This window comes from Falco punctatus (genome assembly GCF_963210335.1).
Source record: "Falco punctatus genome assembly, chromosome: 3".
Classification (NCBI taxonomy): Eukaryota; Metazoa; Chordata; class Aves; order Falconiformes; family Falconidae; genus Falco; species Falco punctatus.
In genome coordinates, this window is record NC_137582.1 from 109,927,742 (window position 1) to 109,949,083 (window position 21,342).

The window sequence follows — 21,342 nt, forward strand, 5'->3', positions numbered from 1 at the left end:
CCCGGTGAGGGCGGAGCTGAGCACAGGCTCCACCGTCACCTCTCTCTGCACCAGAATTTGTGTAATATCTCAAATTGCACCTGATTTAAAACAGTTCTCCCTTCATCTCTCCCGTCTCCTGATCCATGCTGGAAATGTGGAGAGACACAGTTGTGTGTCTGCTTCGCAACCAGCTACAACGCAGTCTCTTATTCCCCTTCCCACTCCAAATCATGAATCTGTCCCTTCACCTGCTGTCGTTTCCACCACCACCACCCCACCCCCCACAGATTTCCTCAATGGTCAGTTGCTCCCCTGAAATAACAAATGCAAATGAACAATCTGATGTGTTTTAACGGATTTGTGATTATTTCTAGGCTTGCTTCACTTCCCAGGCATTTCCCCACAGATAAATCTCTCTGTTGCTTTGTTTTCAGGCCGGGCATGGCTGTACCTAGCTCTCAATGAAAATTCCTTGGAGAGCTATTTGAGGTTGTTCCAGGAGAACCTAAGCCTGCTGCACAAGTACTATGTCAAGTGAGTACCCCAGCTCCTCGTTTGGGCACTGGTCGGCATCCTTTCTCATCAGAAGCCAGCCCTAATTTGCCAGGCAGTTGATCAGGGTCCGATTTTTCCTTGTGGGTTTTGCAGAGGTTTTGCATGATTAATGTAAAGGTCCCAGATGTGGACTCACTGTCCTATATAAAAAGGCTTGCCAGCATGTCTCTCCTAGTTACTGCTTTTACTCCCGGTCCCAGATGTACACTTTATATTCTTCCCTGTTTTCCAAGAAGATGCTGACCTCTTGTCCGGGGACCCAGCTGTGGTGGATGCCTGGAAATCTGGCTGTAGCTCAGTTTGGGGGCAGCACGTAGCGGATCCCTGACTGTTCTGAGCCGCATGTACCTGCCCTTAAGCTCCGCCATGGCTCTTCAGAGGCAAACAGCAAGCTCGTAGCTCTGGGGCCATTTATAAAGCAGCTCGGAGACAGGCTGCCAAGAAAACAGAAAGGCGCTTGTGGCTCTTTCTTCTCTTTCCCCCATCTGTAAAGCTCTTTTGTTTTACCCATGCTGCAGGAACGCCCTGGTTTGCAGTCACGATCATCTGACTTTGTTCTTAACGCTGGTGTCGGGGCTGGAGTTCATCCGCTTTGACTTGGATCTGGTGAGTGTTTTATCTGTCTCTGTTGGTTCAGGGAGAGCAGGTCCGTGGGGCAGGGGGAGTCCTGGCTGTGACAGGTCCCACCACTTGGTCCGGGCTGTACCTTCTTGAAGGCCATCAGCTGAACATGTGAAGCTGCCACTTTCATGAAAGGCTCTAGGTTGGGGTCTTTGGAGATCCAGGATTTATTCCTGTTGCTCAGTTATGCCTCTGCACTGTTTGGAAGAGGAATAAGAGCAAGGCAGGTGCAGGGAAGCCAGCTGTGGGGCGCAGTGATGGGGATAAAGGATTTAAGCTCTGCAAGTGTGGTATGAAACGCTGGCGTCCCTCCAGGTAAGCACAAAGCCACTGACTAACCCTCAGTGTTGTAGCGGAGCAGCCGAGTTTCCTCTGAAAGGTGGCAGAAATGGACGGTCAGAGGACGTTCAAGGACAGTCCCGTTGTTTTGACTGTGCTAGTCACAGCGTGCGGTGACGCAGAGCCTGACTCGCCCCACGCTCTCTTCTCTGCAGGACGCACCTTACCTGGATCTGGCCCCGTACATGCCAGATTACTACAAACCTCACTACCTGCTAGACTTTGAGGACCGACTGCCCAGCTCCGTGCACGGCTCGGACAGCCTGTCCCTCAACTCCTTCAACTCGGTCACCTCCACCAACCTGGAATGGGACGACAGCGCCATCGCTCCCTCCAGTGAAGGTCAGTGGTTTTTTGGAGACAGGTGCGGTCAGGGCTGTGCGCTTCCCCGTCCCCTTCAGCTGAGCTGCTGGACCAGATGAGGCACCAAATGATGGGCTGGAAGAGACCAAAGCCAGAGACCCAGCAATTAGGCTGTGAGTCTCCCTGTCTTGCCTTGGGAAGTGCTGGGATTTAAGCTGTTGACTGCCCCTTTGCCTTGGATCGGGAGAGAAGGACTTTCCCTGCTAGTCAGCTCAGGCAGCATTTCCATCCTGGGGAGTGTGTCTTAGCGAGATCTGGAGGAATCTCCCTGTGCAGTGAAAGCGTACCCATACCTTAGTGTGGCTTCCAGCACAGAGCAGGTACACCGGGCTGCAGAGGACCTTTTTTAACGGCTTATTTTGCAGTCCGGAGTCCCCCATATGCTGGAGATGGTGGGGAATAGTTTCCAGAGCTTTCTCCATGTCTGCAATCTGAGGGAAAGGCAGCCCGTGGTCCTGGAGGTGCTGTTTTTTCCCCTTTATGCATCTTAACTTGAGCAGCCCGATCAGTTGTCATACTCACCCCCTCGGAGAGGGCTGGGTGGCGTTCCTGATGAACTGAGAAGACCTGCATCTTGTGCCTGTCCCCTTAACCCTCTTGAGGCTGAAGCAAGGAGCTCTTATCCTGCACGAAGCATGTTCACATGAAGGAGCAGCTCTGCCGCTGCTGTTCCTAATCCAAAATACATCGGCCCTGTTCCTTTTTGGATGTCGGTTTGAACAAAGCAAGACGGGATTCTGAAATAGATGGGGTGATGTGTGCTTTTAATTGGATGCAGTGAGTTCAGGGCTGAGTCCGCATACAGCTGGGTTGCCTTTGAGACAAGGGTCCACCAGTTGCCTTTTATGTGCCAGAAACCACAGACATTAAAGATGCTGAGAAGGAGCAGCCCGGGGTGGGCATTAGCGTTGTTTTAGCAAAGGACTTTGAAGCGCACCGCTGTTCTGGGCTCACCTGCAGTATCTGGACTCGTGCTGTAAGTGTGAAAGGGTTTGCTTTCAGGGACTTGCTTATGCCAAACCATCGTCCCAGGTAAGTTGGAGCCAGCACAAGGAACCTAGCGATAAAAGTCACAGGAAGAAGATTCTCTGGCCTCAACGGTTTGGCGTAAGCAGCTGTTTCAGTGCTTGCTGCACCCCGGGCTTGTATTCCTGTTTTTCCCTCAGCAGAACACGTCTCGGTGGCAGCACATCTCCAGCCTGTCCATTTTGACTGGGCAAGGGGTGTCACGGGTTTGGCTATGCCCTCCAGCCCGTCTGGTGGATGGAAGCTTAATGGTCAAGAGGAGACAGGTTTGGAGTGGAGATACAGGAGATTTTGGAGCTAGGTTTTGGGTTTGGCATCATGGCAAGCTATTCCCTGTGTCCGGGCAGCGGCTGTGATCTGTGTCTCGGTTTCCCCGTGCATAGAGGGGTTTGGTGCTGACATAGAAACGTCATCTCCTGTTGCGGTACCAGGGTGGTGGAGGTGTCCAAGCCCAGGAGGGGAGGCATTGCCGCTGGTCCTCCAGTGTGGAGCTGTGTAACTTCTATAACTCTTTCACTGCTCCTCATTTCAACAGGAGCATCTCACTACCCTGGGAGTATAGGTGGAGCTGGGGATTTTATGATCAGAGGACAAATTTTCCTCTTTGATCAGACCCCTGGCTTTGCAAGCATTAATGAGTCAAAGATCACAGTATTCTGGGAGGTAAGTGTGAAGCGGGGAGACTGAGGCACAGAGTGATTAAATTGGTTTCCAGAGGGGATCCCTGATTAGGTGCACAAGTCCTGGATGACACTGATTGTTTTTCTGTTTTAGCTTTCCAGCAGCTTGTATAATGGGGCCCTCGTCCTTCGCTGGTCCCATTGCAGCTCCCATAATGCAAACATCCAGCAAGAACAACTGTTACTGCAGCTGGCTTCCATTTGCATCCATGTCCGCTAACTATTTTCTCATGCGTTTCGGATGCCGGTGGAAAATTGTTTTGTTTTTCTCCTTTCCCATCGCCCCAAATCCCTTTTACACTCTCCCCTGCCTCCCTTCCCTCCCCACTACTTGTATTTCTAATCCTGAGTTTTATCCCTCATTTTTATAGATTATGATTTTGGAGATGTGTTTCCAGCAATGCAGACCATGCCCAGCAGAGGCTGGGAAGGTGGGACATACTCATCTGTTACAACATCTTGTTTTTCCCTCTGCATTGCTGCCACCTGAAGCTTGCTGCATGCTTCCCGGTTCATTTCTTTTAACAAGCAACCACCACATCGTGATGGAATTCAGTAGAGGCAGAAAGGAGCAGAAAAGATCCCCCAAGGTGGGAGGTCGTGTGTCTCATCTGTGAGACCACGTGCAGAGCTTTCCCCAGCTCCTGGTGTGTGCAGGCACGCTCACCTGGCTGTGTGTCCTGGAGCAGGGGGATGTTTTCCTGCCTCTGATAATCCCTCCATGTCTTCTCCACGTCTGTCCCAGCGCTTGGCGTAGCAGACGCAAGGCTGGAGTTTGCAGTGCAGGTCCGTGGCTGCTCAATATGTTACAGCCCGTGGTGATAAAGGAGCCTCCAAACCAGGTTCCAAAATAAAAGCTGCAAAATTGCCCTCACCGTGAAGCTGGCGGGCAGGGATCAGTGCCCATCCGGAATGAGCATGACATGCCAGCTGGCCTTACACCACAGATTTCCTCTTTGGGGTAAAGAAGAATTGATCCACCTTCTCTGATTTCCTGAAAGCCCTGGAAAACAGCTGAATTAATTCTGCTTGCTTTAATTTTGGGGATTAATTTGGGAGGTTTTGTTGTCCTTGAACCCTACTTCTGCGTCAAAACACCCCTCTTGAAGGCACAGCATCCAGCACATGGCTGTCTTCAGTTTGGGTCACTACACTTCTTTTGTTTTCTTTGGGGTTTTTTTAATTTATTTTCTCATTTTTAAAACCAACTTGTCAGCTATGCCTGGCCTTTACGGTCAAGAGCAGGAGCCTGTTTTAGAGGAAATTGTTCTAGTTCCTCCACACACATGAGTAGGAGACCTCTCTGCTTTACCCCAGAGGAAATACACCCACGCTCCGTCCCTTGCAGCTGAAAGCTGGTTGGACCTTGGGTCTGAATTCCATGGCCGATACCACCTGAATATTTGGGAAGATCCTACCTGAATTCCATGTGGATTGCTCTTGGGCTCTAACATGCTCCCCTCTCACCTTCTTCCTTACCCCACGCACAGAGATGCTCACAGAAATGGTTTCATGTGTCCCTGAAGCTTGACCATACACCCAGGGGGTACGAACCGTGTTTCCAAACCCAACGCCCAGCATGCAGCTTAGCTGAGGGTGTTGGGTGCAGGCTGGGAGAAGCCGAGGGACGCTGGGGACAGATCCCTCCGGCTTTGGGGCTGTGCACAGCTCCCGTGTGCAGGTGCCGGTGTGACCCGTCGCTGCTCCGGGCTGGGTTACTCTGATGAGTAAACCTTGGCCATAGCAAAGTTTTAATTGTAACCCCCGGCCGGGTTAACTTACCAATGTTTGTACCAGAGCAAAAGGTTAAGAAAGTTGGGGCAGTTCCTTGTTTTCAGCAAATGCTTCTGGGGGTAAAATTCTGTATTTTTGACAAAGATTGTTTTGTCTTAACCAGTAGGGCTTAGGCAAAAGAAGTGACGTTCATTTTGGTGAGGCAGGCTAGAAGCCTGGGGCTGAAATAGCTTGTAAATGTTTTATTTTCCCTTTAATGTAGGCATTAAAAATCTACCCGATTTACTTCCCTTGATAGAGTTCGCACCCTCCACGCTGCAGGGCAGGCGTTTCAGCAGGAACAAAGCCGTGCTTTGAAATCGGCCATCACAAAACTGCCTTTATTAGAGTTTTATAAGAGGTTTCATTTTTCTATTTAAAATGTAAGCCCCTGAGTCAGTCTGCCAGGGCTGTGGTTCCCTCCCGAAGGGGTCTCCCTGCCCAGCTGGCTTTGGAAACGAAGGGTGCTGGAGAAGAGAAGGGCATGGGTAACCTTCCTGTAACCATGACTCTGTGGATGGGTAACTCCGAGCATGACTCCTCTCGCCCTTCTCTGCTGCTCCTTTTCCCTCTGAAGACTAACGTGGGCCAAGCCGGTTGTGCTACAACCCCTCTGTGCGCTCGGACCCCGGTGAATGCTGTGTCCCCCCTCCAGCACACCTCCAGCCCCCCTTGTGCGTCTCATGCAAGCAGAGGAAAGCAGCCAGCTCCGTAAGGATCGCTGCTCTCTGGGCTGGCTCCGGTCCTGCCCTTCTAGCCAGGCGAGCATCTTCCCAAGACCCCGTCGCAGGGGGAAAGCAGCAATGCAGGGCAGCAGCCTCGTTAGCTTGCTGTCACCTTGCTAAGGAGCACTGTGGCCCCCAGACCCCTCCAGTTCCTTCCCAAGGATGCTGCCTCTACTTAACCTGGCTGCCGGGTCGTGGGTAGCCGAGCTGGTATTTCCAGGCGTTGTCTAAATTGCAGTGGGTGCAAAAGGCAGAGCGATGCTGGGTCTCACGCTGGCCTCTCTGTCCCTCCTCGCAAAGAGCCTGCTACCCGCAGCAATCTGAAGCTACGCTGGTCCGACGGCGCTCTGCCAGTGCCCGCGATGGTGTCACTGCGATCAGTACAGTGACTGTGTAGTGCCCCAGCCCCCCAGCGCGCGGCTTTGCTTGGTTTGACTTGATCCAGGTGCCCGAGCTGACATTAATCCCGCTCTTCCCTTCTTGTCTTTGCAGATGGAGACCTCACAGACACGCTCAGCTGCCCGCGCTCCACCGCCTCGGAGGCGAACGGCAGCAAGGCCTCCGTGAAGAGCCCGACGCAGCGCTACAACCCCTTCAACGAGGAGAAAACCGATGCACCGTCCTCTGCTGAGACCACACCGGTGCACACAGCTTCCCAGGAGAGGGCAGAAGCCACCCCTGAAGGCACGGACCAGTCTGAGAGCTGCACAGAACTGGAAGTCATCAGGTAGGGACAGAGCTGCCTGGCCTGGAAACGTGCCCTTCAGTGTCATCTGTCACCAGAGGTTGATGATGTGCCTGCCACCCCTTGTAGCCTGACAGAGACAGCATCTGTGGCGTAGCTTTTATACCATCGTGAAAAAGTGGTTTTAAACCTCCAGACACCAACTGATGCTCTGTAGGTGTCAACAGAGCTGGTTCCTTGGGTCTGTAGAGGTACAGGCTGGCTCAGCTTAAACACTTTTGCCCAACAGTCTGTATCAGAGAGCTCAGAGGAAGCCGGGAGCTTTTACTCGAAGCTTTCTCCAGCTGGTGGCAGGTTTGCAGCACCTCTGGGCCTCAGATCGTCTCTGCTGTCCTTCCTCTTGTTTGTCAAGGAGCTGTGGCTAAACCTGTCGAGGGAGATGCCTCTGCAGACCTGCTGGCCTGTGTTTGACTCTTGCAGAGGAGATCCCCAGGGATCCCTCAGAGCCCTTAACCCAGACAAAGAGCTCAAGGCTCCGTCTGCTCACACCTGGGGACGGGGACACCCCAAAACCAGCCCAGCAGGCCTGTGCTTTGTTCTCGTGCCCTGTTTTTCCTGGGAGGAGCAGAGGAGCTGGGTTATGTTGGGTAACCCAGGGCAGGCACACGGCAAGGGGAGCACGGTGCTGGCTTCCCAAACAAGAGTGACCTGGCAGCAGTTTGGGTGCCGTGGGAGGCCTGAACACTTCCCCAGCCCCGTGTGCTGTTCGGGCTCCAGCCTGCATCTTCCTTTTCTGGCAGGCGGGGACCCGGCATTCCCATGGCCTCTTGCAACCTCTCCTCCCAGCATCTGGCTCTCAAGGGATTTCTCCCAGGTCCCTTTAGCTCCACATCCATTTGTGATCCCCTTTGCAGCCAAAGGAAGCCCAAGACGCTGCCTCCAGCAGCCAGCACCTTTTTTCTTTTTTGGATAGGTAGGAAGCAGCACCCATACCTTGCTTGTCATGGGCTGGCCAGCATGGAGATGAGGACTCGGGTGTTGAGCGATGTTCCCCTTGGTATAAGGATTTCTCTGCAACAGGGAAAACTGCAAAGGGAGGTTGTTGGGAAAGGGTGGGACCCCTCTCTATATTACAGAAGTCTTAGCACGCCCAGGTGTGACATCTTCATTGGTGTCTCACCATGCAGGTTAGCCAAGAAGAAGAAAACGGGGAAGAAGAAGAAGGTGAAGCCCGAGGAGCCAGTGAACACCCCTGCGCCTGTAGCGTCTGAGACCCAGCAGGCCAGTGGAGACAGCGGCGTGAACGGGCTGAGTGACAGAGAAGACCCGCAGAGAGACGATGCCCCCCCTGCCCCGGCTGGTGAGCCAAACCCGAGCGGGCAGGAGGAGGGTCGTCAGCGCTCTGCCCTCAGCCAGCTGGCTTTACGCATCCCCGAGATGAAGGACACGTCCATGGAGAGCGTGGGGCAGCCGCTGAGCAAGGTGATGGACAGGCTCAACGGGCAGCTGGACCCTGGTGGCTGGAACGCCCCCCTCGAGCTCCCCGGGCAGTCCTTTCGGACTGGCATGCCAGGGGAGACCCCAGATGGATCGTCCTCTGGCGACTTTAGTGAGGGGATTTCAGCCCCCATGGACTTCTACCGCTTTACCGTCGAGAGTCCAAACGCTGCTGCATCAGGTGGTGGCCACCATGACACTCCAGGGCCTGGCCAACCGCCACATGTTTCTGGTAGCCCTGAGGCTCCTGAAAAAGAAGAAGACAAAGAGGGAGAAGCAGTTGGGGCAGTAGAGGGGTCTGGAGGGGCGAGTGATGAACCCCAAACTGGTCAGACAGAAACTGCCAACCCCCAGGCTCTCCGTGAGCCGAAGAAGGAGCAGCCCAGCCCTTCCCCGAGCAGTGCTGAGGACTCTGGTGTGGAGGAAGGGCAGGGCAGCCCTTCGGAGCTGACCCATCCCTCCGAGTTCAGGTGAGGCTGGTTTGCTCAGCAGGGAGAGCATCTTCCAAATAGTCTTGAGCTCAACCTGTCACTTTTCCGTTGTTCTGGGTTGGGGGGGCAAAGCCCACCCTTTTCCAGGATGAAGAGGCACCAAGGGGTCAGGACAAAAAGGTCTTGGATGGTCAGCAGGTGCCCAAATCATGGACAAGGTCAATCAGGAAGGGAATTGCCCTTTCTCGACTCACCCAGCTCTGCATCTGTGTCCATCCTCTACTGTCTCTCTTCACAGGGTGGATAATAACCATCTTCTCCTGCTGATGATCCACGTCTTTCGGGAGAACGAGGAGCAGTTGTTCAGGGTAAGGTGGTCACCATCCATCTCCCGTGAAGGACCAGCTCTGTGCCTGCGTCAGCCGCAGCCTGAGAGCTTGTTTCTCTCCACACAGATGATCCGAATGAGCACCGGGCACATGGAGGGGAACCTGCAGCTGATCTACGTCCTGCTGACAGATTGCTACGTGTACCTGATCCGGAAAGGTATCCTGTCCCGACAGCCTCTATGCTCAGCTGCAGGGAGGAGGCTTGCTTGACTCGTGGCTTGTCCGTAAATGAGGGCACCGTAGCTTGCTACATCCACTGCCAGCTCCTGCCAGTCCCCCCGTGTCCCCCGGAGCAGTGGCAGTCACAGTAGGGAGCTCAGGGTGACTTGTCCCCCGAGAAGCCCTGGGACACATGCCCTGTGGCTCCGTGCTGCCTGGGACACAGCTTGGTTTGCAGGTCTGTTGCTGCTGCTGCAGGTCCTTTGCCCCCCTTCATGTGGCTCTTTGTGTCTGTGCCAGGGGCAGCGGAGAAGCCGTACATGGTGGAGGAGGCGGTTTCCTACAATGAGCTGGACTACATCTCGGTGAGTGCAGTCTGGCTCGGGTCAGCCCTCTTGTGAGGAGCAGGAGGCGAGGGGGGGGCAGTCCTCGCCTGTCTGGCCGCAGGGGTGTCAGGAGCTGCACGGTGGGGTGGTTTTGTTGGGTGCTCTGTCCACGGGGAGCTTTTTTGGCCAGTAACTCTGACACTGGGAGAGTTCAAAGTGATCCCCCGTCAGATGCCACCTCGGCGGGTGCCCAGCTTGCTTGTGTCTTCACACGGGCAGCAGAGCAACTGCTGACCTTCTCTGCTGGGGCCAGAAGCCAGGTTCAGCCCTGCTGCGTTGCAGCTCATCTCCCACCCGGCTGCTTTAACTGGTTTTACGTGGCACAGGTTGGGCTGGATCAGCAGACGGTGACTCTGGTGTGCACGAATCGGAGGAAGCAGTTCCTGCTCGACACCGCGGACGTGGCTCTCACCGAGTAAGCAGGGACCGGGCAAGGAACTGCGGCGCTTTCCTCCCAGCGTGCGGCCCCTCGGGCTCCCGGGGTGACTTGGGGAATGCAAGAAACCCCGGTGACAGCCCTTCACAACAAAGTCCTACCACCAGCTGGGGGTTTGAGGTTTGGTTTGATGCCACCGTCGAAACCCTGCAGGTAGCTGGAAATGCCTTGAGCGTGAATAAACCCAAAGCCCCTTCCCTGATTATACCCTCAGTCACCTGTCCCTCAGGCTGACGGCCTCGGGGCTCTGGGCAACGCAGGCTGCCTGTCCTTGGTTCACTTGGGATGAGCAGAGACAAGGCCTTGACTTTCAAGGCACATCCCCAGGTCTCTGCGTGTTGTCAGCCCAGAGAGGTGACCTCTTCAGGGCCCAGATGGCCCTGCCGAGAGCTGTGGTGGGATGGATGTCCATCTCCCAGTCTCGCCCGTCTCCTTCCTGGAGTTCAGACTTTGCAGCCCCCATCGCCTTTGGTCTGTAGGTTGATTTCGAGACCCTTTGGTCTGGAAAACCGGAGGCCAACGTTGAAGGGAAGCCCCTTTGGCATCACAGTGTGTGAGGGAGGTGAGGGGCTGTTCGCCCTGGCCTCATCGGAGATCTCTGCCTCCCTCTCAGGTTTTTCCTGGTCTCCTTGAAATCAGCCATGATCAAAGGGTGCCGGGAGCCCCCGTACCCCAGTATCCTCACAGATGCCACCATGGAGAAACTGGCACTTGCAAAGTTCGTGGCCCAGGAGTCCAAGTGCGAGGTGAGTTTGGATGTCGCGGCCATCGCTGCAGGCGGTGGTGGCTCGTGGGAGACCCCCTCCTGTTCACTCCTCCGCCTCATTCTCACAGGCCTGCAATGTCGTCGTGCGTTTCTACGGCCTCGTTCACTGGGAAGACCCCATGGACGAGGCGCTGGGACCCACCAACAATAGCTACACCTCCGCTGAAAACACGGTCACCAAGGACGGCATCCTGCACTACAAAGCGGGGACCTCCTACCTGGGCAAGGAGCAGTGGAAGACCTGCTTCGTGGTGCTCAGGTGGGTGCTGGGGCTCTGGGTTGGGACTGGGGCCAGCCAGGGCTGGGTGCTGGGACCAGTTTGCTGCTCAGGAGCTGCTTGGGAGGTGAAAGGACCTATTTTGTCACCTGGGAGGCTAAAGCCACCAGCTGTGGCTGCCCAGCGGCAGGAATGCAACACCGGGGGGCTGTGTGGGGTGGAGGGCAGGGCAGGGAAGGAGCCGCTGCGTGACCAAAGCAGAGGGTGGCCGGGTGGCTGTCGGAGCCGAGCTGACTCCAGCTACCACCTCTCATCTTCCCAAACGGCAGCAACGGGATCTTGTACCAGTACCCGGATCGCACCGACGTCACGCCTCTGCTCTCCATCAACATGGGGTAAGCGGCTGGTGGGATGCGGGGGGGATCTGGGGTTCAGGCGCTCCTTCGGATATTGAGGGAGGTGTTTCGGGGCAGCTGATGATCCAGTCGGTGCTGCAGGACACCCTACTTGCTCCTGGCTGGGTACAGGTGCCCGTTGGCTTCGGCTCCGCTGCGTGGAGCTCATTTTCTCCTGGGTTTGGCACACCGAGCCCACCCTTTGCTGGGGAACTGGCCTCTGAGGGGCTGACGTACCCCTCCGAGAGCCACGCTGGGCGACCGCCACGCTCAGCTCCGGCTCTGCCGCAGCATGCGGAGGTGGAGGAGGCCATCGTCACAGATGGGAACCGAGCGCTTGTGGGGGAAAAGGGGTGACGTGCAGCGCAGGGAGAGCAGAGGGAGGCTGCTTTCAGGCTAGTCCGTCCCGCTGATCTCCATCCTCCCCCCTCTCTCCCAGCGGCGAGCAGTGCGGGGGATGCCGGCGTTCCAACACCACCGACCGGCCCCACTCCTTCCAGGTGATCCTGACAGACCGGCCCTCCCTGGAGCTGAGCGCCGAGAACGAGGAGGACATGGCGGACTGGATGCAGTACTTCTGCCAGGCTGTCTCCAAAGGGGTGAGCTGGGGACAGGCCCCCAGGTGTGGGCGCATTGACCCCCTCCTTGGCCCAGACTCCCTGTGGGGTGCAGCCCGGCCGGCACGGAGCTGCCCAAGGGAGCGGGGATGTCTGGTAGGGATGGAGCGGGCAGTTTTCTCCCGAGCCAGGAGGGCTTCCCCACGGGACACCCCATGGAGATGGGGCTCCTTCAGGCCAGTTTACCACCCCCCGTTTCCCCTCCCCGTGCAGGTGATCCCCCAGGGTGTTGCCCCCACGCCTTGCGTCCCCTGCTGCCTGGTGCTGACGGACGAGAAGGCTTTCACCTGCCACGAGGACTGCCAGACCAGCTTCTTCCGCTCGCTGGGCACCGTGGAGCTGACGGACATCACCGCCATCTCCACGGAGGCTGGCAAGGAGTACTGTATCCTGGTGAGCATGGTGCTTCGGGACCGGCTGGCCCACGGCTGGCCAAGGACCGGAGCGGTAACGGCCGGCCTCTCTCCTGGTGTTTAGGAGTTTGCTCAGGACAGCAAGCAGTTCCTGCCCCCCTGGGTCCTCTATTTTAGTTGCACTACAGAACTGGAGAGGTTCCTCTCAGCGCTGAACGCCGCGTGGAGAAACATCTACCAGGTGAGGGTGCGAGGCTGCGTCACACCCTTCCTCCGGCGAGGAAGGGCGAGCGGGGCCCTCCGAGGAAGGCATGGGTGGATGTTTCCCTGCAGGGTGAGCCCAGCTTTCCCACGAAGGGTGGGAGAGCCACGGAGCTCCTCAGTGTCCATATAACCACAGGATGTGGGATTTGCAGCCCGAGTCCCCTGGTGAGATGGGCCACGAGCATCCAGGGCTGGCAAGGGGACTGGGGAGGAACCTGGGTCAGCCCCGTCCCCCTCTGTCACCCGTATTTATGACACTGGCAACTTTCCCGGCTCTTTTTGAGGTGGTTTTACAACAGGGAGGAGAAGCAGCTGTGGTTCGTTCCCCTCCTGACTGCCCTCCGTGTGTGTTCCAGGTCGACCTCCTGCACAAGGCCATTCTGGATGCCGCTGTCAAGAAGAAATGCGAGGACGCTCAGAGCCTCATCGACAGCGCCTGGCAGCGCAGCGACAGCCTCTGCCGCGGGCGAGCGGAGCGGGACCCTTGGTGTTAACCCCGGCCGGGGGGAAGGACAGCTGCCAGGGGCCCGGTTTTGGAGAGCAGAGCTTCTGTCTGGCTGCCCCAGCACCCCAAACCTGCCCGCCATCGCTCAGTCCCCGCCAGGAACATGCCTGCAGGCGTGGACCCGTCCCCACCACGCTCTCCACTGAGCTGGGGACATCCAGCACGTTTTGGGGAGCAACCAGACGCTTCACCACGCTGGAGGCGAGGCTGAGCTCGCCCCCTTTCCTTGTACAGCCATGCAGGCCAGCCTGCGCCGCCCTCCTCATCCAGCTGCCACGGGGCAAAATAATTTGCCTTTCACGGAAAAATATCCCACTAGTAGTGAGGGAGAGGGTAGGAGTGGGGTGGGCTGGGGGAGAGCATCCCCCCAGTGCGGCGGGGAGCAGGATTGAGGACTTGTTCATTTTAGAACAGGCTAGGGGCCACGGAGGTGGTGGAAGGGGAACACTAAATCGCTGCCGTGCATGTTTTCTCCTTGCTAATACAATCACAGAGTACAGCTCCGCTTCGCCACCTCTCCCAGGCCGGGAGGTCTCGCCCAGGGCTTCTGGACATGGCAAAACCACTCCCCAGCCTCTCGATGAGATGTGAGACTAAGGAAGAAGGACCGGGGCCAAAAATTTGCCCTTAAATATTCCAGCAGGGTTTCGGGAGCTCTCGGAAGCTGGTTTGAGGTTTGGATGCTGGCCCCACGTGCCGGGGGAGAGCAGAGACCGACTGCAATGTTCTTCAGGTGTCCTAAGGGACGTTGTCACATGGCTGCCGCCAAACATGTCCCCATCTCAGCTCACTGCATCCAAGGCTAGCGAGGGCCCGTTGCCACTTGCCCTCTCCAGCGAGCCTTTTGGGGCACGACCCCAGCTTTTAAATAATAATAATACTCCGGAAAACCTTCTCATGTACCAGACGTTCATGGGGCCTTTTTCTGGGAGGAAACGTATGTGACTGAATGTATATGTATATACATCCCCAAATAAATGCCCGTTGGGAACGCGGATTTGGCCCGACGCCCCCTCCCATGCTGGGGGGCTGCTCTTCCCCCCCACCCTGCCTTCCCTGTGCTGTTAGGGCCCACAGCTTCACTGTGGGGCAGGGAGAAGGGGGGTTTAAGCCGGAGAGAAGGGGAGGACGGGCCCCCCCAGCTCCTCGCTGAACCCCGGCAGCGTTAATCCTGCGGCAGGGCACGTTCATGGTCTTCAACCATGAATCATCCGTCCTGATGCCCTGGCCGTGTTTATCCCTGGATCCAGGAGCTCTTCCCAGTCTAGACAAGGAATAAACAGCCCCAGGGCCAGGCTGCAGCGTCACCCACCTTCCCCATCAACCCTCCCTCGCCTTTGGGGATTAAAGGGGGGGGAGTTGGGGGGATATTTGGGGTGGCGTGGCCAGCGTGGGGCAGTTTAAGGGAATATTGGGGATGGGGTGGCTATCGGGGGATTTTAGGGGGATATTGGGGATGGGGCAGCAATTGGGGATACAGGGGAGGTGGTGGCTATTGGGATACTGGGGGTGGGGCAGCAATTGGGGGAGTTTGGGGGGATATCAGGGATGGGGCAGCAATTAGGGGGGATATCGGGGATGGGGTAGCCATCGGGGTGGGGGAGTTTGGGGGGGTTTCCCCCCCCCCCAGGAATCACTGAGGTGGTGACCAAGGGGTCACTGCAGCCCTAAAAATAGGAATAGGGAGGGGGAGGATGGGGGGGACGGACGACACGGACAGTGACACCACCACCCCCCCCGCAGCTTTTAGGCCTGGGGCGCTCTAATTCCAAAGCATTTCTGTAACCATGAGAGGGGAGAGGAGAACGAGACCCCCGCAACCCCCACCCCCCCGACACCCACCCCCCCCCCACCGCACATGCAGTGAGTTAACCGGTCCCCATAGCTCTCCCCGGGGTGCATCCAGCTGGCTGGGGGGAAGGGGGGGTTGTCTCCTCGTGCCCCCCCCCCCCAACCCCACCTTCCTCAGCTTTTATTTCAATTTTAGCGCGTCCTGGCTTTTTCCGCAGAAACTGCCCTTTTTTCCCGTTTGCGCCGGGGCTTCGCCAAGTCACGTGAGACGAGACGAGGCCGCCTGAGATTTGGCTGCGGGTGGGGGGGGGGTTGGGGGGCACACGAGATGCACCCCCAGCCCTGACCTTTGCCCCATATCCCTTCCCTACATTGGGGGGTGGCTTCAGATGGAGCGGGGGGGGGGGGGTTGGTTTGCAAGAGGCGGCGCTCGTGTCTGTCCCCCCCCCCCCCCATTTTTTCCCTGCGGGGGGGGGAAGGTGGAGCCTGGGGCCATCCCTGCAGGCAGGTGCCGCATGGCGGGCGCTGGGGCCCTCGCACCCTTCCCCGGGCCCCCCCCCCGCCTCTCTGCAGGAATTCCCTTACCCCCCCCCAAAACAGACCCCGCGTGGCAGGAGGGGGGTCCCCAGCCGGGGGGGTCCCCCCCGCCACCGACCTGGTGCTGGGGGCCGCGGCCGGTTGCTTGGCCTGCGTCCTCACCAACCCGCTGGAGGTGGTCAAGACGCGGCTGCAGCTGCAGGGCGAACTGCAGCCCCCCGGCACCTACCCCCGGCCCTACCGGGGGGTGCTGCAGGCGGTGGGGGCCGTGTGCCGGGCTGACGGGCTGCGGGGGCTGCAGAAGGGCCTGGCGGCTGGCCTGCTCTACCAGGGGCTGATGAACGGCGTGCGGTTTTACTGCTACTCCCACGCCGAGGACGCCGGCTGGACCGGGTATCCCGGGGGTACCGTGGCCGCCGGGGCCGTGGCTGGGGCGGTGGGAGCCGTCGTGGGCAGCCCCGCGTACCTGGTGAGTGCTGCTCTGCCCTGGAGCCCTTCTGGAGGGGGGTGGGGGTGGAGGAAGGACGGGGGGGGCATTTCGGGGATCCCCTCCTCCCCTCAAAAGATTTGGCCGCCGTGGAGCTGGCTGCATCCTATAAACACTGGCTTGGTGCATCCCTTCTCCCGCTGCTTTGCTTCACCCCCAAAAATGTGGGGCTGCTGTGTGCATGCTCCCCCCCCCCCTCCCACAAATCCCACCCCCCCTACTCCCAAAATCCCCCCCTCCTGGGAACCTGAGCTCCCTCATAAGGAAATGAGAGGGTGTCCCCCCTTTTTAGCATCTCCCCTGGTTTTGGGGTTGCAGAGCTCAAAGGGGAGCGTTTGCAGGGTCCCTTTGTCCCGGGGTGGGAGGGGTGAAAAAAAAAAACTGGGTTCAAAGCCTGGGGGTGCTGCTTGGTGACACATCTGGGCACCCCACATCTGCCAGAGGGGCTTAAAGCACCCCAAAAGCTGCTAAGGACAGAGGAGGGGGAACCACAGCCTGTCCCAGCGTGGGGGCTTGGGGGCGTCTCGTCACCCGGTGCTGTCCCCTCCCCCAGGTCAAGACTCACCTCCAGGCCCAGACGCTGTCAGCCATGGCCGTGGGCCACCAGCACAACCATGAGGTGAGCGGGGATAGGGTGGGGGGACACACAAGGTGCCAAGGTGGCACCTTGGCTGTGCCGGGACCTGGTGGGGACAGCGCTGTTTTGGCCACTGGGTAGTTAAAGCTGCAGTTTGGCAGCTTGGCCCCACAGAGATGCTATAAATAACGGTGTGAGGACAGAGAGCCGTGACACCAGGGCTGTGCACCCCTCGGGACCGTTGTCACCCAGCCAGGGCCACGGTGGCTTCGTGCCACCGACAGAATGGGGTTTTGCACGCTGGGGTGGGAAATGTTCCCAGGGTGGGATGCCCCATTCCCATTTTTCCTGCCTTTCCTCTCTTCCCCAGAGCATCTCCGACGCGTTTGAGAGCATCTACAAGCAGCACGGGGTGGCGGGGCTGTGGCGGGGGGTGACGGGCGCCGTGCCCCGCGTGGCGGTGGGCTCAGCCGCGCAGCTCGCCACCTTCACCTCCGCCAAGGACTGGGTCTGCGAGCGCCAGGTGAGGGGCAACACGTGCCAGGTCGGGCTGCCACCAGCCCCCCGCTCCCTTTTTTTGATGGTGGGGGGAGAAGAGCTGGTGGCCAATCCTTCCCGCAGTGGTTCGGGGAGGGCAGCTGGGCGACGGTGCTGGCAGGGGGCATGGTGAGCGGCGTGGCTGTGGCGGTGACGATGACGCCTTTCGACGTGATCAGCACCCGTCTCTACAACCAGCCGGTGGATGCCGACGGCACGGTAAGGCCACTGGGGAAACGGGGGGGATGGGACACAGCTTTTCCCAGGATTGCGTCTGGCAGGGGTGCGCAGCCTGCTCCTCTCTCCCCAGGGCAAGCTCTACCGGGGTTTTTTGGATTGCATCCTGAAAATCTCCAGCAAAGAGGGGCTGCTGGGCTTGTACAAGGGCATCGGCGCCGTCTACCTCCGCCTCGGCCCCCACACCGTCCTCAGCCTCTTCTTTTGGGACGAGCTCAGGAAGATGGTGCAGCACCAGCAGCCCCCAGGGCCGTAGGACAGGCTCTTGGCCCCACCACAGCCATTAATAAAGGGGTTTTTCTATTTTTGGCGTCATTTCGGGGTCTTTGGGGTGGTGCAAATGGGGAGGGGGTTACGCCCTGAAAAGCCAGGACCTGAAACGCTGCGATGCGTTGGGCTGGGTAAGGGTGATGCTGGGGGCGGGGGGATTGAAGATGCTGGTGGTCCCTAAGCCCCACCATGTGCATCCCATCACCGCATCCCTTCTCCCCACCCTCATTTTCCCTTCCATGGGGCAGCTGGAGCTCAGCTCCTCCAGCCAGGGCTCCAGCTGCCCCCACTTGCCCCAGTAATGATTTACTAGCCGGAGGGGCTGCTCCCAGCCTCCGCCCAGTGGACCTTGGAGCCCAGGCTGGTTGCGCCGTGGCTCCTCTCCACTGAAAATGTTTTCTCTGGGGTCCTGGCTGCCGCCATTGCCTGGGCTGGCGTGGGGCTGGGCGCTGCTGGATGCGCTCCTGCAAGGTGAGAGCCCCCCAGGGTGGCATGTGGGCAGCTTGGGGACAGCCCAAGGGACACCGGTGACCCGCTGCTGCCTTTTCCCTGCAGGGCTGGTGGGTGCCTGCGCTGTGTCGATGCTCTGCAGCCTCCTGAAGGTTTACCTTTACATCCAGTGCCTGAAGTAAGCACCGGCCCTTCTTCCCCCGTGGGATTTGTTCCAGGGAGCTGCTCTTGGGATCTGCTTTTGGGATCCACTCTTGGGGGGCCGCAGCCCTCGGCACCCATGGGTGCTGGTGGTGGCCTGAGCAGGGCAGGGGTTGCACCCTCCTTCCCCGGCTGCAAAGCACAAGGGGGTCTCTGAGGCTGGTGCCCCATTTTTGGGGTGGGGGCGGAGGGAGGGGACGTGGTGCCGGCTCAGCATCCCCCCTGCTGTCCCCAGCCACCCCGAGAGGCAGGCGCAGAAGGAGGCGATCCAGGCGCAGCGGCAGGTGCTGGAGCCGCTACACGTGGTGGTGCTGACGGCCGTGCTGGCACTGGTGGGCTCCCGCGTGGCCGCGCTGGTGGTGCTGGAGTTCTCCCTGCGCGCCATTTCCACTGTCCTCTCCCTCGGCAAGGTGAGGCAGGACTGGGGAAACTGAGGCACGGCAGGGCAGTGGCATGGCGGGAGCCGTGAAACCGTGCATCCCTTGCAGCTTTGCGAGGCAGTTGCTTTGTGACCGTGCGTCCTCTTGCAGATCTGCAACAGCCATGGGGGATTTGGGGGCTGCAGCGCGGAGGAGAGCACGCGTCGCTTTGCAGCCACATGTCCCCTTGCTACCTTGCGACACCTGTGAGGACAGGGGCTGTGATGTGGGGGATGCATCCCCTTGCTGCTCCCCCTCCGGGGAGGATTGGGGTGGCTGGCATGGACAAAACCACGCGTCGCTTTGCATGCTTGCATGCCTTTGCAACTGTGCGGCCCGTTGCAGGGTGCAGCATGGAGGAAGCCATGTATCACTTTGTAGCCGTGCATCTCCTTGCTGCATGCAAAACTTGTGGGGTCTGGGGGGCTGCATCATGGAGAAAACCATTCGTTGCTTTGCAGCCACGCATCCCCTTGCTGCTTTGCACCCTCTGCAGCAGCTGACGGTGCCGTCCTGCTCTCACAGGGCGCCCACAGCAGCCAGCTCTACCTGCTGTGCCAGTACTCGCTGGGCTGTGGGGTGTCCTGTGGCCTCAGCTTCTTGCTGGAAGGGGCTCCCCACAGAACCTGCAACCTGGCGCTGGCGGCGGGGCTGGCGGGGCTGCTGGCTGCCTACACCCGGCGCCTGGCTCGTCACGTCTGCACCCTCTACGAGCTGCACAGCCGAGCACGTTACTGTGGCATCTGCATCCTCCTCCTCACTGCCGGGCACGGCATCCCCCGGCTGCTCCGCAATGCTTTGGCCATCACCTTTGCCGTGGCTGATCTGGCTGCCGTGACGCTCATCAACCGGGATTTCCTCTCCACGGCGGAGGCCGTCCGCTTCTGGACACCGCTCACCATCTGCTACACGCTGCTGGTCACCTACATGCAAGGTGAGAAGGGGACCGAACCCCCAGTTACGGGGTTTTTTTTGAGGCTGAAGAGGGTATGTCCCAGTGTGGGGCATCCTGGGTGGGTATAGGGGTATATGGGGCATCCCTGGGGTGTATGGAACCGTGTGGGAAGTCCTGGGGATATATGGGGGTACAGTGGGCCACCTGGGGCTGTGTATGGGGCCGTATGGAGGCATCCTGGGGCTGTATAGGGAGTATACGAGGCATCCTGGGGTGTATGGAAACATATGGGACATCCTGGGGGTATGTGTGTGGGGTACGGTGGGCCACCTGGGGCTGTATGGAGTGTATATGGTGCATCCTGGGGGTACGTGGGGCAGCACGGAGCACTCTGGGGCTGTGTAGGGGCAGTCCGGCACATCCTAGGGCTGTGTAGGGCACCCTGGGCTAGATGTGAAGCCACCCCATAGCATCCCCGACGTGCACGGTGCCCCCCGGTCGTGGGGCTGGGGAGGAGACGGGGTCATCCCTGCGGTGGCCACCCCGATGGCTCGTCCTTGCAGAGGAGCAGCGACAGAGCTCCGGCGGGCGGCCGGTGTACCAGACGGTGCTGGTACGGATGGGCGGCCTCTTCATCCTCCTCCTCACCGTCGGCCGTTGGAGCGACGTCCTCCACGTCTTCATCTCACTGCTGGGAGAGCTGTGGTGCCTGCTCCGAGCCGGTGTCTTGCTGGAGGCATGCTGGCAGCAGGTGAGATGGGGTCACCTCCCCACCATGGCTGGGGTGAGGGGCTGGCCGCAGCCCTGAGGCCATGGTGAGGGGCCTTTCTGCTTCTCTTCTTCCATCTCCTGTAGGATTTCGCCCAGTGGTCTCAGCTGGATAGGTGGTCAGGATCAAGATCGGAGGAAGCATCTTGATAAACTGGGGTGTAACCAGGCATCAGAAACTCAGGGTGGATTTGCCCAGGTCCCCGAAACATGGGCACCCCCCAAATCCTCCCCGCTGCAGATCCCCCATGGGGACAAAGGCAAAAGGGCTCCCAGAAGGTGCTCGACCCCATCCCACGGTGTGGGGGAGGCCGGGGGGAGGCTTATATGGCCCCTGCGTTTTGGGAGGACCCAGTGAGATTGGGGTGCTGCTGAGGGTTTGCTCCCTGGTCCCACCGGAGATGTGGGGTGCTGATGGATGTCCCCATCCTCAGTGGCTGCAGGGCCATGCTGTCGTAGTGCAGGGGCCTCCAGGGGCTTATAAATCTCAGAAAATAAAGGTGTTTTCCAGCAAAATTCATGGACAGAGTGAGCTGGGGTCCCATCATGCTTGAGAGGGGCTCTGGGCAGCTATGGTGCAGCTTTGTGGAGGAGGTGGGTGGTGCAGTTCCTCCCCAGGAGGGGAAACTGAGGCACAGAGGGGGTGACCTCTGTCCTGACAGACCCTCTGGGCCTGAGAGGTGCCCCCATGCCTCGGTTTCCCCACCTGGCTGCAGCTGGCCGTGCCATGCCATGGGGCAACAGCCCCTGTGCAGGTGGGGTGCGATCTGGGGAGAGGGAGGCTCCAGAGGTGGCTGCTTGCCTGGGCAAGACCCCCCAGCCCTGGGGGGGCAGTACTATGGGGTGTCCTGGGGCTTTCTGGGGGGGCTGTATGGGGCATCCTCGGGCTGTATGGGGCTTGGGGGGCTACAGGGGTATACGGGGCATCCTGGGGCTTGGGGGGCCACGGAGGCTGTACAGGGGCATAGGGTGAATGTACAGGGGGCAACCTCCAGGCACAGTGAGCACC

General features: G+C 58.9%; 3 protein-coding genes across 4 annotated transcripts in view; all 3 read left to right on the forward strand.

Annotated features, from left to right (window-relative positions):
- PLEKHM2 (pleckstrin homology and RUN domain containing M2) overlaps positions 1 to 14,161 on the forward strand; it is a 28,071-nt gene extending 13,910 nt beyond the window's left edge. The window contains exons 4-20 of one of the 2 annotated variants that reach the window (XM_080378798.1): positions 417 to 516; positions 1,056 to 1,143; positions 1,653 to 1,839; positions 3,938 to 3,997; positions 6,557 to 6,791; positions 7,937 to 8,716; positions 8,976 to 9,045; positions 9,133 to 9,223; positions 9,526 to 9,590; positions 9,938 to 10,026; positions 10,661 to 10,793; positions 10,882 to 11,072; positions 11,360 to 11,425; positions 11,865 to 12,024; positions 12,256 to 12,435; positions 12,520 to 12,636; positions 13,016 to 14,161. In XM_080378798.1, coding sequence (XP_080234924.1) covers positions 417 to 516; positions 1,056 to 1,143; positions 1,653 to 1,839; positions 3,938 to 3,997; positions 6,557 to 6,791; positions 7,937 to 8,716; positions 8,976 to 9,045; positions 9,133 to 9,223; positions 9,526 to 9,590; positions 9,938 to 10,026; positions 10,661 to 10,793; positions 10,882 to 11,072; positions 11,360 to 11,425; positions 11,865 to 12,024; positions 12,256 to 12,435; positions 12,520 to 12,636; positions 13,016 to 13,153 — 2,750 coding nt within the window. In that variant the 3' untranslated portion in view covers positions 13,154 to 14,161. The remainder of the gene's footprint in view (positions 1 to 416; positions 517 to 1,055; positions 1,144 to 1,652; positions 1,840 to 3,937; positions 3,998 to 6,556; positions 6,792 to 7,936; positions 8,717 to 8,975; positions 9,046 to 9,132; positions 9,224 to 9,525; positions 9,591 to 9,937; positions 10,027 to 10,660; positions 10,794 to 10,881; positions 11,073 to 11,359; positions 11,426 to 11,864; positions 12,025 to 12,255; positions 12,436 to 12,519; positions 12,637 to 13,015) is intronic. The other variant, XM_080378797.1, reaches the window with a different exon arrangement.
- Positions 14,162 to 15,371: 1,210 nt separating this feature from the next.
- On the forward strand, positions 15,372 to 17,635 carry SLC25A34 (solute carrier family 25 member 34). Its single transcript, XM_080378829.1, is given in 6 exon segments — positions 15,372 to 15,602; positions 15,605 to 15,961; positions 16,533 to 16,598; positions 16,927 to 17,079; positions 17,178 to 17,312; positions 17,404 to 17,635. Coding segments are annotated over 6 exon segments (1,026 nt in total). The 5' UTR covers positions 15,372 to 15,470; the 3' UTR covers positions 17,587 to 17,635.
- A 342-nt stretch (positions 17,636 to 17,977) lies between these two features.
- TMEM82 (transmembrane protein 82) lies at positions 17,978 to 21,195 on the forward strand. The gene is made up of 6 exons (XM_080378826.1): positions 17,978 to 18,071; positions 18,156 to 18,228; positions 18,487 to 18,661; positions 19,196 to 19,604; positions 20,129 to 20,316; positions 20,421 to 21,195. Exons 1-6 carry the CDS (start codon positions 17,993 to 17,995, stop codon positions 20,481 to 20,483), a joined length of 987 nt encoding a protein of 328 aa, XP_080234952.1. The 5' UTR covers positions 17,978 to 17,992; the 3' UTR covers positions 20,484 to 21,195.
- Positions 21,196 to 21,342: the final 147 nt, after the last annotated feature.

Bases quoted from the DNA above. Each gene is read 5' to 3' on its own strand.
- TMEM82 (XM_080378826.1), top strand. From the start codon at position 17,993: ATGTTTTCTCTGGGGTCCTGGCTGCCGCCATTGCCTGGGCTGGCGTGG. The intron at 18,229-18,486 runs GTAAGCACCGGC...TGCTGTCCCCAG, and splicing joins CTTTACATCCAGTGCCTGAA to CCACCCCGAGAGGCAGGCGC. The intron at 18,662-19,195 runs GTGAGGCAGGAC...CTGCTCTCACAG, and splicing joins CTGTCCTCTCCCTCGGCAAG to GGCGCCCACAGCAGCCAGCT.